The 14,302-nt window shown below is 43.6% G+C and overlaps 1 protein-coding gene across 12 annotated transcripts in view; it reads left to right on the top strand.

The window, feature by feature from the left end:
• The window catches only part of RGS6 (regulator of G-protein signaling 6), a 676,386-nt gene that overhangs the window by 574,678 nt on the left and 87,406 nt on the right, over positions 1 to 14,302 (top strand). For all 12 annotated transcript variants that reach the window (XR_001006387.1, XM_011983129.1, XM_011983124.1 and 9 more), the window contains 3 exons: positions 1,155 to 1,229; positions 3,298 to 3,396; positions 4,824 to 4,885. Coding sequence is in view for 11 of the 12 variants with exons in the window: in XM_011983129.1 (XP_011838519.1) it covers positions 1,155 to 1,229; positions 3,298 to 3,396; positions 4,824 to 4,885 (236 nt within the window). In the remaining variant the exon portion in view is untranslated. The remainder of the gene's footprint in view (positions 1 to 1,154; positions 1,230 to 3,297; positions 3,397 to 4,823; positions 4,886 to 14,302) is intronic.

The following is a 14,302-nucleotide window of genomic DNA, read 5'->3' as shown; positions in this document are numbered from 1 at the left end:
TCCACCAAAAGACCTTTGGGTCCCAAAGGTTTACATTCCCCAAATTAACAATTTCCATTTCCACTGCTATTCAACTCTAAATCTTAAACTATTCTCTGTCGAATACAGTTAATTCTTGTTATCCATGGCAGCTATGTTCTATAAAGTCTTTGCAAACACTGAACTAGCGCACATTGAAGCATCACTCCCATGGGAACTACCAAGCTAGGTCCCTGTGAGCCTGTGGCCACAACATTTTTATCAGCTGATCAATACATAACCTTTTAAATGTGTTTCTGTGTAAAGACACCTTACGTAATATATATCATTGATGCATTAACATTAAACTCATGGACAACAGCACTATTGTTCATGGCTGCACAAAGCTTCGCTAACACGTTTATTTCCTCCTAAGGCACATTAGACTCTTGCTTGGGAACGGTGGACAGCACTTCAGCACTGTCCTTGGGGCCATCTTAAACAGCAAAATCACCAACAAAAAGCACAAAAATGCAGAAAAGTTGCCACTAAATTAGCCCTAAATAGACGGGCCTGAAACAAAAAGGCAGGACATCACCTTGTTCAATTTCAGTGGGAAACACGCACATCAGTCTACTCAAGGTGCAACTACTGATGAGGGGGTTATAAAAGAAATTGAGGAAGTAGGCAAATTCACAAATGCAAAAATGTGTAAATAATGAGGTTTGACTGTATTTCTGATTTCATGTTATTAAAACAAATCTTGCATTTTCCTTATGGAAATGGAACTAAAAAGAATAATCTGTTGGTCTTCTTAAAATTTAATTAAAAGCAAAAAATAAATAAATAACTACTCATCCTGATATCATGGAGTCTTTTTCAAATGGTTAAGTATGTTAAAAAAAAATTTTTTAAGGGCTGTACCTGATGCAATCTTGCCACTTGAATAGCTAATTTGCTCTTAAAAACTGTGCACTATACCCTCTACATATCATCCTTAGATTATGAGGTAAGCTTTTCTAGATCGTATGAGAACTCCACAGAGGAACACATATTATGGCAAAATGGAAAAAAATCATGCATTGTCTGTAATGGAAAAAGATAAAGATTGATCCTGTTGGTGTGACACGGGCTAAATTGGAAGTGTAATTTTCACATAGTAATTTATATGATGTGTGTGTGGTTTTTTTTCTCAGCCAGGCTGTGTGAACACAACAGAAATGGACATCCGAAAATGTCGACGTTTGAAGAATCCACAAAAGGTTAAAAAGGTTCGCTAGTTTAGCTGAGTTAAAAATTCCTGATGTAAATAGCCCTTCCAGTTCTAGTACTATTCAAATAGTAATTTGCTACTTGTAATTCCGCCACCTTTTGTCTTTTGAAACTGTAACCATTTCACAAATATTGATTGAGCAGCTGATGCATGCTTGGTGCTGTGCTGGTGCTAGGATACAGTGGCAGGTCCTCACGGAGCCCAAAGCATGGCAGGGAGTAAAACAAGCCAACAGGCAACAGGGCCATGAATGCTGTGTTAGGAGATGTACAAGACAGTTGAGGAGCCCAGGAGGGGCAGCTAAGCCAGACCTGGATGGGACGGGGGTAAGGGGCTTCCCAAGGACTTCCTGAAAGAGGGTCAGCTGTTCTGAAGGGTTAAGTTCTAGTTGTCTCTGGGGAGGTGGCAGGGAAGGCAGGAAACAAAAGGAACAAGAAGTGGCAAAGCTCACAGGTGAAAGCAAGCTTTGTACTTAGAAGCAAATGAAAGTCTCTTTTATGTTTTATTTTATTTTATTTTATTTTATTTTATTTTATTTTATTTTATTTTTTGATAGAGCTGGATCACCCAAACTCAAACCACCATCTTGCCCAACTGTGAATGACCCAGTGGTCTCTTGTGTTTCACTTTACTGAAAGGAGTAGTGGCCACAGCATATCTGAGGGTACCATGATCAGACTCCCCCACAATTTGTACATCCCACCCTCTCTACAGCACCAGGGACAATATTGCAGGAGAGCATGACCAGACTCCATAATATTAATTTCCAAAGAGTGGGCCGGGTGCATTGGCTCACACCTGTTATCCCAACACTTTGGGAGGCTGAGGCGGGTGGATCACCTGAGGTTGGGAGTTCAAGACCAGCTTGACCAAGAAAGAATAGAGAAACCCCGTCTCTACTAAAAATACAAAATTAGCTGGACACGGTGGTGCATACCTGTAATTCCAGCTTCTTGGGAGGCTGAGGCAGAAGAATCACTTGAACCCAGGAGGCAGAGGTTGCGGTGAGCCAAGGTCGTGCCATTGCACTCCAGCCTGGGCGACAGGAGCGAGACTCCGTCTCAAAAAACAAAAAAAAAAATCCAAAGAATGGAGATGCATCCCCAAGCATTTATATTTCTTGTGATGATCAATTAGCTCTCTTTCATGTATGTATCAAAAAAAACACACACACACACTAGACATGGCATATGTATACAAACTTCTTTAATCTACTTACATATTTTGTTCTTCACTGAGATAATAATACCCACTGTATTATATTTTAAAATGTTATTCCTAAAATGTCCTCATTTCATCTTCAAGAGCCCCATAATTCTAACATTACAGAAGTTCATGGAGTCTCATCCACCTTATCTGAGCCCTTTTTCATTTTGATGATTTTGACTACACATTGCTTGCCCTTCAGGGTTTCGTTTCTTTCCCATTGTGAAGATTGTGTTTAGTCTGTCCATAATACCAGGAACAGCTTTAAACGTAGCTATAGCTACAGACATGTGGAGAAACTGAGGCCAGAAAAGTGTTTAACTTGAACGGGAAACCCTGAAAGGCTGCCACCCCAGTTTTGTACCAGATGGGCATCTGCTGACCAACAGAAATGTAGAGGGGATCTTTTGTGCATACTCTTTGGCAGTGGTTCTTGAACTTTCTTTATTCAGAATCTTTTGGGGCATTTGATAAAAATGCAGATTTCCAAACCCACCCAGAAAGATTCTGATGCAGTAAGTCCAGGGGGTGAGGGGATACTCAGCAACATGTCTTTTCCAAGCACACCCGGGTGATTCTTTGTAGATGGTCTATGAATCATATCTGGAGAAACACTGAGATACAAGGAGGCTATTTTCAGCCCAGTAAAAGGCAGGATTTGGGTTATAGTGGTACCCCAAAGATGAGATGGCATGCCTTAAGAGGCAGCATTCTCATCATTGAAGAAATAAAAGCAGAGACCAATCTCGTATTGTCATGAGGGGATTCAGGAAATTGGATGAGTCATTGAACTAGCTGACCCCTAAGCCACCCTCCGACTCTGCAGGTGGATGACACTCTGTGCTTGCTTCTTCTCCTAGTCCGTGTATGGCGTGACTGAAGAGTCCCAGGCACAGAGCCCAGTGCATGTACTCAGCCAACCAATCAGGAAAACAACAAAAGAGGACATCCGGAAACAGGTGAATGAATTGACGGCTCGCATTCCCAGGAGGAGACGGGGCCAGTTTAAAAACCCTTTCAAATGTTCACCTCTGAAGATTGAGCAAGCTTTGAGTTCCTGGAAACCACAGTGGAACCCAGCTGTGGGTGATTGAACCTTTAAGTGCTGTGTGTGAGCGAGCCACGGAAGCTTGAGAGAGAATTGTCTACCCAGTTCCTCCAGCAGTTATTAGAAAAGGGTGTAAATGAGTCATCCCGTGCCTTGGGGTAACTGCTGTAGTGGGGTTTCCCACAGTCCGCTGTGGGAGCTGGAGGAAGGAGGGGGCTTATGTCACACAGTCCTTATAATTGGAATGCACTTCCAGACTAAACCAGCTCAGGATGATGTACTTTATTGCCGTGATTTGAAAGGAAAGCTTAAGAATAAATAAAGCCCTACTCCCAATGCCTTTTCAGCATTACTTGGTTGAATGTTATTTTCTTTCATGTTGAGGAGCCCAGGTCAACAGACAATGGCTAATTGTATTACTTCCTTCTGATATTTACTGGTAACAAAGCAACCTACTGTTTATATTATGTCTTGCTGGTTTCTAGAGGGCAAAACCCAAAGGAGAAAACTTTTAGGTGCTTGCCCTTGACAGATTTATTATCTGAGGGTAAGAGGTAATGGATTTATGAAAAAAAGCTATTTGGCCAGGCTCAGTGGCTCATGCCTGTAATCCCAGCACTTTGTGAGGCCGAGGCAGGTGGATCATCTGAGGTAAGGAGTTCGAGACCAGGCTGACCAATATGATGAAACCCCATCTCTACTAAAAATACAAAAAAGTTAGCCGGGCATGGTGGCTTGTGACTGTAGTCCCAGCTACTCAGGAGGCCAAGACAGGAGAATCGCTTGAACCTGGGAGGCAGAGGTTGCAGTGAGCCGAGATCATGCCACTGCACTCCAGCCTGGGCAACAGAATGAGACTATCTCAAAAACAAAAAACAAAAAACAAAACAAAACAAAAAAAAACGGAAAAAAAGCTCTTTGATGATTCCAGTCAAGCATGCCAAGGACACGGGCGTGACGTGCATGTGAAAGGTGGGCAGAGGAGGGGTCACTGGGGATTATTCAAAACAGGTATTTATGGTGCACATTTCACCTGTCTGTGCCGTTGTTAAGTTTTGTAGAATATATATTGCCTTTAAGTTTTGGAAAGCAAGACTTAAATCACACCACAGTGGAGGAGGAGAGGAGACACAGGCTAAATTGTAGAATGTGAATCTTGTATGATAGGGATGTCCAGAGGCACAAGTAAGTTGCTGGAGGGCAGAGCTGAGGGAGTTGGAGATGTCTGGCCAGAGGAGCTATTTGGATCTTGGTGGAAATGCAGGATTTGGGTTTGTGGAGTGAGAGGCAAAAATAATTGTAGTTTGGTCTTAATGTCCATGTTCTCTATTTTCCCAGATAACATTTTTGAACACACAGATCGACAGACATTGTTTGAAAATGTCCAAAGTGGCTGAAAGGTATGTTTTCCTTCAATAATATTACTGCTTTCTTCTAATTTAACAGGGAAGAAATGTTACAGGGTTATGGTTAACAAATGTGTTCAACGCCAAGAGTGAGACTGCAGTTATTCCTTAGACTGGGGTGCAAAAAAACCCACAGGCTCCATGTGAGTATAACTAAGATAACAGACCTCCCTTGAGTGATGTCAAGAAATGTTCCATTGCTAAGGCTTTACAGGGGGTGGCCACGGGACCTTGTCAGTCAAGGAAGAATGTCCTTTAAAGCTACATAATGCACCTTTGCCTTCAGCCTCGTGATTAATTCAAATGGAAATTGCTCCCTTTTCAACTATAAAATGCCCAGATTCACTTTATAGGGGAAAAGAAACTATGCGTGTCCTTTGAGGTGCTGGCCGCATAGACAGGAGGGGACTGGATCATCAGGAAGAGTTCCGCCTCCACACGCCATCAACCACTGAACTGCATCGAATCAACTGTAAAGAAAATATTTGGCCCCTCCAGCCTGGCTTCCACAGCGATGTGTGTGCTTTAGTCTGCACCAGTAGCTGGTTCCACTCCGTTAACTCATGGGAGACTCAATTTTATCAACTAAATGGTCTGTTTTTTTAACTCTTCCGTGAAGACGGGAGACCACATGGGGAATCTATATGGAATAAATCTAACCAGGCAGCTCAGTAGTGAACATTTATTCGTCCATATGCTACTGTTAAAGCAATGACCAATTGCTGAAGGAATCAAGAGCTTAAGTTGGGTCTTGGTATTTATGGGATGTCAGATAAACTGAGTCTTTTAAGCCCAGCTCCTACAGGGGGCTGGCAGTGTGAGCTCCCTGTAAGCCTATAAGCCTTTCTCTGCTGGCCCCTGGGTTGATTCACATCTTTTTTCTAGATAAATTACAACAAATGGAAGGTATAAAAACTCCAACCCCAAACAAAGAGTCTGACTGAATACCCTACCTTCAGGGGCTAAGGACACCCCTGAACTTGGGCTCACATCTTTATTCCAGGGTTTCTCAATCATGGTGCTAGTGACATTCTGAGCCAGATAATTCTTTGTTGTGTTCTTAATGTCCTATGAATTATAGGATATTTAGCAGCATTCCTGACCTCTCCCCATTAGAGGCCAGTAGTCCCCCTACCACAATTGTGAGAATCAAAAATGTCTCCAGACATTGCCAAATGTCCCCCGGTGGGGTGAAAGTCACTCCCATTGAGAATCACTGATATTCCTGCTTTTTCTATGCAAATGTTCTGGAAAGTTGCCGTGGCTGGAGCTCAGCTTACAGTCAGGTAGTGATCACTCTGGAGTTGCCGTTTCAGCTAGCTGTGTATGCTGCAGAATCACCTCATACCTCCTCTCTCATCATGTGTGGCTTCTGGCCAGAGTACCAGGCTTTGAAAATGCTTTTTAGGGCTCACTGTGGTTCCTTTGCCCCAGAAAGGTGGCTGTGAGTGAAACAGCAGCATGGTCTCAACTCTCTTGGTGTCATCCATGGCCTGTGAGGAACCACAAGCTTCTTTCTCTGTGAACTAGGGACAGAAATGGCTGTCCTAGTATACTTTGAGGGTCGGTGTGCTAGCAATGCTCATATCTGGCTTTGAAAGGTGGAAGGGCTCTTTAGGGTTTGCAGTTTAGAAGAGCATATATATGGGAGCATCTTTCTTTGGATCTATTTGCTCAGGTCCAGTGGTTCTAAGAACCATAATCCAGGTGAGGGAGGGGGTTAAAAAATGGAAAGTCTCAAGCCTCAGCCCTAGGGATTCAGATTCAGTGGTTCCAGGGTAGAGCCAAGAAATTCACATTTTGGATAATCATCAAGTGGACTGATCTGGTCTTTCAGGATCCAGTGAAGCCATTGCCTGCTACTCAGGCTGACCTGAGAGCTCACATACAATTTGTTGTATCTTTGGGATGCAGAGAAAGAGCCTGAACCCATCAGCATGAGGTAGGCAGACTCCAGGGCAGGTGTGCCGGGAGGCCAAGGAATGGAAGAAACCAAGGTGGCGGCAGGGAACCCGGCCCATCCTATTGTTTGTTTCCTTGCTGTCAGGGAGGGGCCCCACCTGGTACCACCTAATTACGCTTGAGAGGCTGCTCATATTGAAGGATTATTCCAACTGGCTACTCCTCAGTGCCCAGCTAGAAGCTTTCATGAGTCTCTGCCCGGCAGAGGCTGGATTTTATTCCCAGCAGCAATAACTGGCAACTTTTCAATGTGACACGAGGATTTTTCATTAGAGCCGCAAGGAAACCCCCAGATAAGGAGGAGGAGGGAAAGGAGATGCGTGTTAGCTGGAGATAAAGCAGCTGGGAGCTGGGCCTGTCAGTGACTCTGTGAGGATGGGGCCAGGGAGGAGGTGCTGGCAGCTAGTGAGAAGCTGCCAGAGATCAGGCTGAGCTCTCTCAGGTGGACACATACATCCCCATCCCGATCTGGCTTCCCTGGGCCTGCTCCAGGTGATAAGTGGCAATTCATCAGAACCACATCCCCCAGGAAAGGACTTCATTGTTTTTCACTCAGTTCTGTGAGAACTAATAGTGGGGAGAGGCAGGAGGGTTGGGGTCAGCGATTCTGGGCTCTGGGATGTCTACAGTCAGGGTTGGACTAAAGGGTGCATTCAGACCATCAGGGAGGGAAAAAGGGAACTTTGCAAACTAAAGGGGCAGAACAGATAGTTTAGGGGATGGGTCTGGAACCCACCATCGAGGTTTGAATCCTGCCCCTGCCATTTCCTATTTTCTAACTGATGAAACCAGTGGCTTCTTCTGTCAGTGCCTGTTTTCACCTCTTTAGAGGGGAGATAGTAGTTGTATTTAAATTATAGGGTTAATGAGTTCATGCATGGCAAAAGCAGGGTCCAGTCCTTGGACTCAGTCTGTACTAGGAATGTGAATAATTATTATTTTCCAGCATGACACTTAACTGTGCTTTGGAAGAGAGCAGAATTCAAGTGTGTGAGACGGAATGAACTGGATATATGGTACTTAAAGGAGCAAAAAAGGGCAGGCCAAGGAGGGAGGCGGCTAATGCAATTCTTTTCTGCACCCTCTGTCTCCCCTCAGTCTCCCACACAGAGATCTCTGCAGTCTGCCTAAGGCTGACCTTACATTGCATGTCTCCTTCCACTGCCTCACATGCCGTCACTAATCTGGGGCTTTGGAGGAGAAAAGACGTGCTCTTCTGCACAGAATTTCTCAGATCGTCCCAATTCCAAATATTCTGTCCATTGTCTTCCTGCGTGCTTAAGTGTCCCCAAAATGCCAGCATCATGGCAACCAAACTACATTTCCTAGGCTGCCTTTTGCACCTGGAAGCAACACAAAGGCTTTCTGAGCTGTTACCCAATTTTTGTTGCAGAATGTATTGTCCCTGCACACACACATGAGTGTCTCAGATAAATGACACTTAACACCCTGAGCTTTTTATTTTAACTATTTTTTAATGACAGTCTTTCTTAAATATGGTTCATCCACCTGCCTTCCTAACAAAAGGACACTACATTTCAGTTAATTTTTCTAGATGACTCAGAGTCAGTAGTCTTCTATTATGCTTTAAAACTCTCGATGGTCAGGATCTTATAAGGTGCCACAAACTGCTTCTCCGTCCCTAAATGGCCCCAGATGATAATATTCTTTGAATTCCTGTTTCTCCCTTTTAGTTTTCTGTTTGTCTGCTTGTCTCTACTGGCCCTTCCCCCTCGCTACCCAACCCCTGCTTTCCAATCTGTAGCAGACCATGTGTATCAGTTAGCTGTTGCTGAGTAACAAAACACCCCAAAACTCAGTGGCTTAAAAAATAGGCTTTCACTATTGCTCACATATCTGTGTGCCACCTGGCTCCACTGGTCTCAGCCATGTTTCTCTATGTGGCTATGGGTTGGCTAGGCAGCTCTGCTGCTCTTGGCTGAGCTCTCTCACATGTTTGGCTTCTGCTGGTTTAGGATGGCCTCAGCTGGGACAGTTGAGCGCTCCTTAACATGGTCTCTCACCCTCCAGCAGGCTAGTTTGACCTTTTCCACATGGGGATAGTGGGATTCCAAGAGAGAGAACAGAAGTATGCAAAACTCTTGCAGATTAGAACTGGCATTCTGTCACTTCTGTTGCCTTTTATTGGCTAAAACAAGTCACTAAGCTGGACTAGATTCAAGGGTTGACGAAATAGACTCCTTTTTTGAAACTTAACTACCACACCAGGAAATCAAATAACCAAATTGATTAGCTTTGATCCTAAAGCAAGTGTGAAAAGTCTTTTTTGTGAGGTATGTTGTTCCCAATAACAATGAACCTTGAGACATGGTGTTTATTTCATCATGTTCAGAGGCTCTTATGCTCACTTATCTCATTTGTGTTCTCTGGACAATTGAAGCTGCCAGATAAATGAGGTCTTACTCTTCTTTGCAAGCATCCCCAAGGGAGTCCCTTTTTTTTACTTCACCTAAGCCTTATAGCACTTGACAAACCAACTTTGAGAAGCAACAGTCCATGCATTTTAGTCCCAAACTACCTAGAGTCTCCATGTTTGGCTGTGATTCCCCAGAGACTTCTCCCCACCCATAGCAAGCTACACCACAATCACTGCAGCTATCCCAGTGCACTGCCGCACATGGAGGGATCAAAATGTTTCATTCCGTACCTGCATCTGTATTTGGCTCATCCTCACCCTATTACTGGGAGCCATTTGTGTGTCACAGCTGACTGCTGAATTGATTTTTTTTTAGCATCATCTTGCTTGCCCGTATCTGAGATTGCCGCTGCTCCCTGAAATTGGATGCTGGTTCTTCCTCCACCTCCTGACCCTCAGTGATCATGAAATGTAATTAATGAAATGAGATAAGACAGCAAGGGACTGGATACCATAAGGGTCTGTTAAAAACCTGCTAGGGTGATAGAGGTTTGTCAACTTAATGTCTAATGATAGTTTCAGGGGAGGAAAAACGAGGGTCACAGAAGTCATTACAACTTTGCTTTTATGGGATTCCAGAAACCATGAGGTCTTTGCTCCTCCTTTCTCCTAGCCTGTTCTAGGTGACAGGAAAAAAAGACCAGAGGTATCATTATAGCCAGGGTGACCATATCCAGACCAAGATCTGGAATCTGTAGCATGTAGGAAAGAAGGGGCCTCCATACCTGGCCTGGTGTAAGCTCTTCTTGCTGCAGGGCTAAATTTGCCTTCCTGCTCCTTCACTCATCCCAAGTTTCTCTATTGAATGTGTTTTCTCTGGATCACCTGCAATTAAGGATTTCTTTTTTAATATTCTCTCTACTTCCCACCTTCTCCAAGTGAAAAAAAAGCTAGATTAATTAATTAATTGCTAGGAATCAACTTACTTCTTTCCTCTCCACAGTGCTGCTCTGCTTCTCATTTTCCTTTCTAATCAGATCCTTCCTGTCCTGGTTCCCTGTTGTGCATCACAGTTCGGAAACTGCATGTAGCAAAGCGAGGCATGCCAGCATGCACTCCTCTTCACTCCCTTTCACATTCCGTTTTCAGGTCTTCTCATGTGGAGGCTCTGATTTCATAATGAATGCTTTAGTACATTTGTATTATATTTCTAAAGTAGGACTAATGGTCATATCCCATAATGCTTTAGATTCCAGACCTCGTTTTTGTTTTTTGTTTGTTTGTTTGTTTTCCTGAATAATAGTTTCCCATAGCTGCAGGCCATACTTCACTGTCCCTTTTTCCTGGAGCCTAGCCATTTCAATATCTCTTCATCTTCTCCCCACCTGCTCCATATATGTGTCCTTAGCTCTAGGGATTCCTCCTAGGCATTGCTTAACTCAGGATGGACAGCATTTCTTCTTCCTCCAACTCGTCATAGTTTTGTGGTTTGGTTTTTTTGTTTTTGTTTTTGTTTTTGTTTTTTGGTCACATCTATACAGTTTGTAGCAAAATTGTAAGTCTTTTTTTGTTAAGAGGGAAAGGATAAAATCTAAAACTTTTATTTTTTTCATATTTTCTCAAGTGGTTGGACTGTATGCTTACTAAATTCTCTTTCATTATTTCCTTCCCCTCCAAGTTTATCAAAGGTAGACCCTAATTAGCAATCTAAATTGGGAAGGTTCTGCATTAATAACTGTCCTCCTACCAGGATTGGTTACTATTATTAGAAGCTGTGACTTTGCTGTTAGCTCAGCTCTAACAGCTGTCTGAGATCCAGAGATCTGTTTGCTATTTAATGGCATAGTAGGCACTGAATAATGTCTACTAAATGACTGACCATAGAGTGTACCCCTGGTAACCATCTGGTAGATTTTTGCCACTGACTAAAGGGTCATGGGGCAGGAGTATGTGAACAAATCAGCCAGTTCCACATTTCCACCCAAGACCCAGTTCAAAGCCCACGACGATGGTGGGTAGCACATTTGCTAAAGGTTCACAGATCAGCATCTTCTAGTGATGTGAGAATTTGTCATTTGAAAATAACAAAAGCATATACCAATCAGGAGTCAGCGATAAAGGGACAAGAATGCTAAAATTGCTCAATGAGAACTATTATTCCTAATGGACTTCTGAATTTCCTATATTTATTTTCTTTCTTCCATCTCATCCCAATTCTGCTTTTCTGCCACTCACACCCAGCAGTTGGGGGACCATTGCTGCTGTTTACTGTTACATGCTGGACATGGTACAAAGCTCTTTACATACCTCTATTTTCTTCTCTCTTTTTGCTTTTCCTGTCCTCCCTCTAGTCTTTTTGTGGCCACTGGTAATGACTTTGGACTGAAATGGTACTGTGTGTTGGCCATTGCTGCCTCCTTCATTGCTTGTCTGGCCTTCTCATTGTCTTGTGTGTCCCAAGCAGACTCTGTTCATCTTGTCATCTGTACACTACCAGGAAGCATATGTTCTGAAAGAGACGACCTCTGTGGCTCATTCTACAAAGGGCTGCCTTGATGAACTTGCCTTCACACTCCCATCACCTTCATTCCCTTTTCAACTGTATTGGTTTGATTCCAAGCAATAAAACCCCAGCTTGAACCTGGTTCTGCAAAATAGGAGCATACGTTGGCTCCCAGAATACAAGGCGGGGCTGTGGAATTGAACCCTGGGAAAGGCAGCAATGCCACTGAGCTCAGGAAGAGCTGGAGCCAGGGCCTCCAGTGCCTCCAAGACCCATTTTTCCTCTCTGGTCCTGCCCACTTTCCACACTGGCCTTATTCTCTTGCATGACAGACATGTGTTAGGAAACATGACACCACCAGCCCTTGAACTTTGTGACTATACAACTTTAATATGGTTTGGCTGTGTCCCCACTCAGATCTCATCTTGAATTGTAGTTCCCATAATCCCCACATGTGGTGGGAGGGACCCAGTGGGAAGTAATTGAATCATGGGGGTGTTTTCCCCCATACTATGCTCATGATAGTAAGTTCTCATGAGACCTGATGGCTTTATAAGGGGCTTCCCCCTTCATTCAGTTCTCATTCTCCTTCCTGTCACCATGTGAAGAAGGACATGTTTGCTTCCCCTTCCCCCATGACTGTAAGTTTCCTAGGCCTCCCCAGCCATGCTGAACCATGAGTCAATTAAACCTCTTTCCTTTATAAATTACCCAGTCTTGGGTATTTCTTCATAGCAGCGGGAGAATGGAATAATACAAGCTTCTACTGCTGAGGCTGGGGAAAGAAGATATGAACCTCACTTGCGTCAGGTATCTGTTCCTGGACAAATCAGCCATGGCCAGGAGCAGGGCTTATAAATAAATACATGGAAGCTCCTGAAGTAGCCTTGTGTACATGTCAGAGTACAATTCTCAGGAGACAAGCAGAACTGAGCAGAAACCCAGAGAGGCCCTCTATGCCTGCTCACCCATTTTGGAGGACTCACCATGCAGAATCCCTATCTGCTTCACTCAGATTCCCAAGAGACCCAGCATAAGGGTTAACACAACCAAGTACACTCACTGTATTCCTAGGCAGCACTTCTCTCTCCATTTGGATCTCCTTTCATGCCTAAGAAATGGCGCTGGACAGCCTAGGCACAAACCTAAAAGCCTTTTAACTCTCTGCATTAAGCTTAGATGTTATCCTATGGGGCCAACCTTCATTTCTTTCCTGTGTCCCACCTTAGAAGCTCTAGCTACCAGGCATAAAGCATCTCCAGCCTACATTAAAGAGATAGGAGAGCAAGGACAAGGCAAGGAGTCCTTGCTTTCATTTCTTGTGCTGTTTCTGCACAGTCCGATGATGTTGAGAAACATAAGGGAAGAGGAGACCACCTTCCCTCTCTGCCCAGCTTGGGGTGTTCTTTCACCTCCTTTCAGTCTTTGGCTACCCCAACTGTGTTAACCCTCTCTGCAACTCTCTCTGGAAAGGATCACCCTCCCCTGCCCACAAGAAGCTAGAAGAGTGGTTGAGGCAGCAGACTGCTAAATGTCCAAGTCAACCGTGGGAACCTGCAAAATGCACTTTGCTGTCTTCTGTATTTTCCATGCAATGATGATGGCAAATAGGACAAATGAGGGTGCATAGATTCATGAATACTGGGTTTATTTGCAAGGATTGTGATAGTGGCAGTGAAATAAAACATGGTAGTGCCATTATGCACCTTTTATCTACTGCCACACTCCTCCAGGTGACTTTATTTTCTACATAAGTAAATGTAGAAAGAAATAATACATTTTTTTTCACATAAATTGCTCTCAAACTACAACTGTGGTAGGCAGAATAATGATCTCTCAAAGATGTCCGTGTTCTAATCCCCAGAACCTGTGAATAGGTTATGTTACATGACAAGGAGAATTCAGGTTGCAGGTGGACTTAAGGTTGCTAATCAGTTGACCTTAAAATACAGAGATTATCCTGGATTGCCCAGATGGGCCCAGCATAATCACAGGTGCCCTGAAATGTGGCAGAGAGAGGCAGAAGAGTCGGTGTCAGAGTGATGCAGCATGAGAAAACCATAGCTGGCTTTGCAGATGGAAGAGGGGGCCATGAGCCAAGGAATGCGGCGAGCTTCTAGAAGCTGGAAAAAGGCAAGCAAATGAATTCTTCCCTAGAGCCTCCAGAAGGAACATCACCCTGCTGACACCTTGATTTTAGCTCAGTGAGACCCATTTCAGATTTCTGACTCTTAGAATTATAAGACAATCCATTTGTATTGTTTTCAGCTACTAAATATGAGATGATCTGTTCCAGCAGCCCTTAGAAACAAATATAAAACCCCAATCTCTCCCCTTCTCTTAGAATCTGAAGACCAAATTGTTCATCCTCTTTGTCTTTAATATACCAGCATCTCCAAGCACCCTGCTGACTAGGGTCCTCTTATAGCCCCAATACGTGTATATCTAATTCTGATTATTCAATACTTCCTTTTTCTATCAATAAAATACAACACTCAAAATACATATGCCCATATAATTTTACTGTTTCCTTTACAAAGCCTCTGACTTTATTTATGTAACTTAACAA

The sequence above is a fragment of the Mandrillus leucophaeus genome, unplaced genomic scaffold (genome assembly GCF_000951045.1).
Source record: "Mandrillus leucophaeus isolate KB7577 unplaced genomic scaffold, Mleu.le_1.0 Scaffold246, whole genome shotgun sequence".
NCBI lineage: Eukaryota > Metazoa > Chordata > Mammalia > Primates > Cercopithecidae > Mandrillus > Mandrillus leucophaeus.
This window is presented reverse-complemented; position numbering and strand designations above follow the sequence as displayed.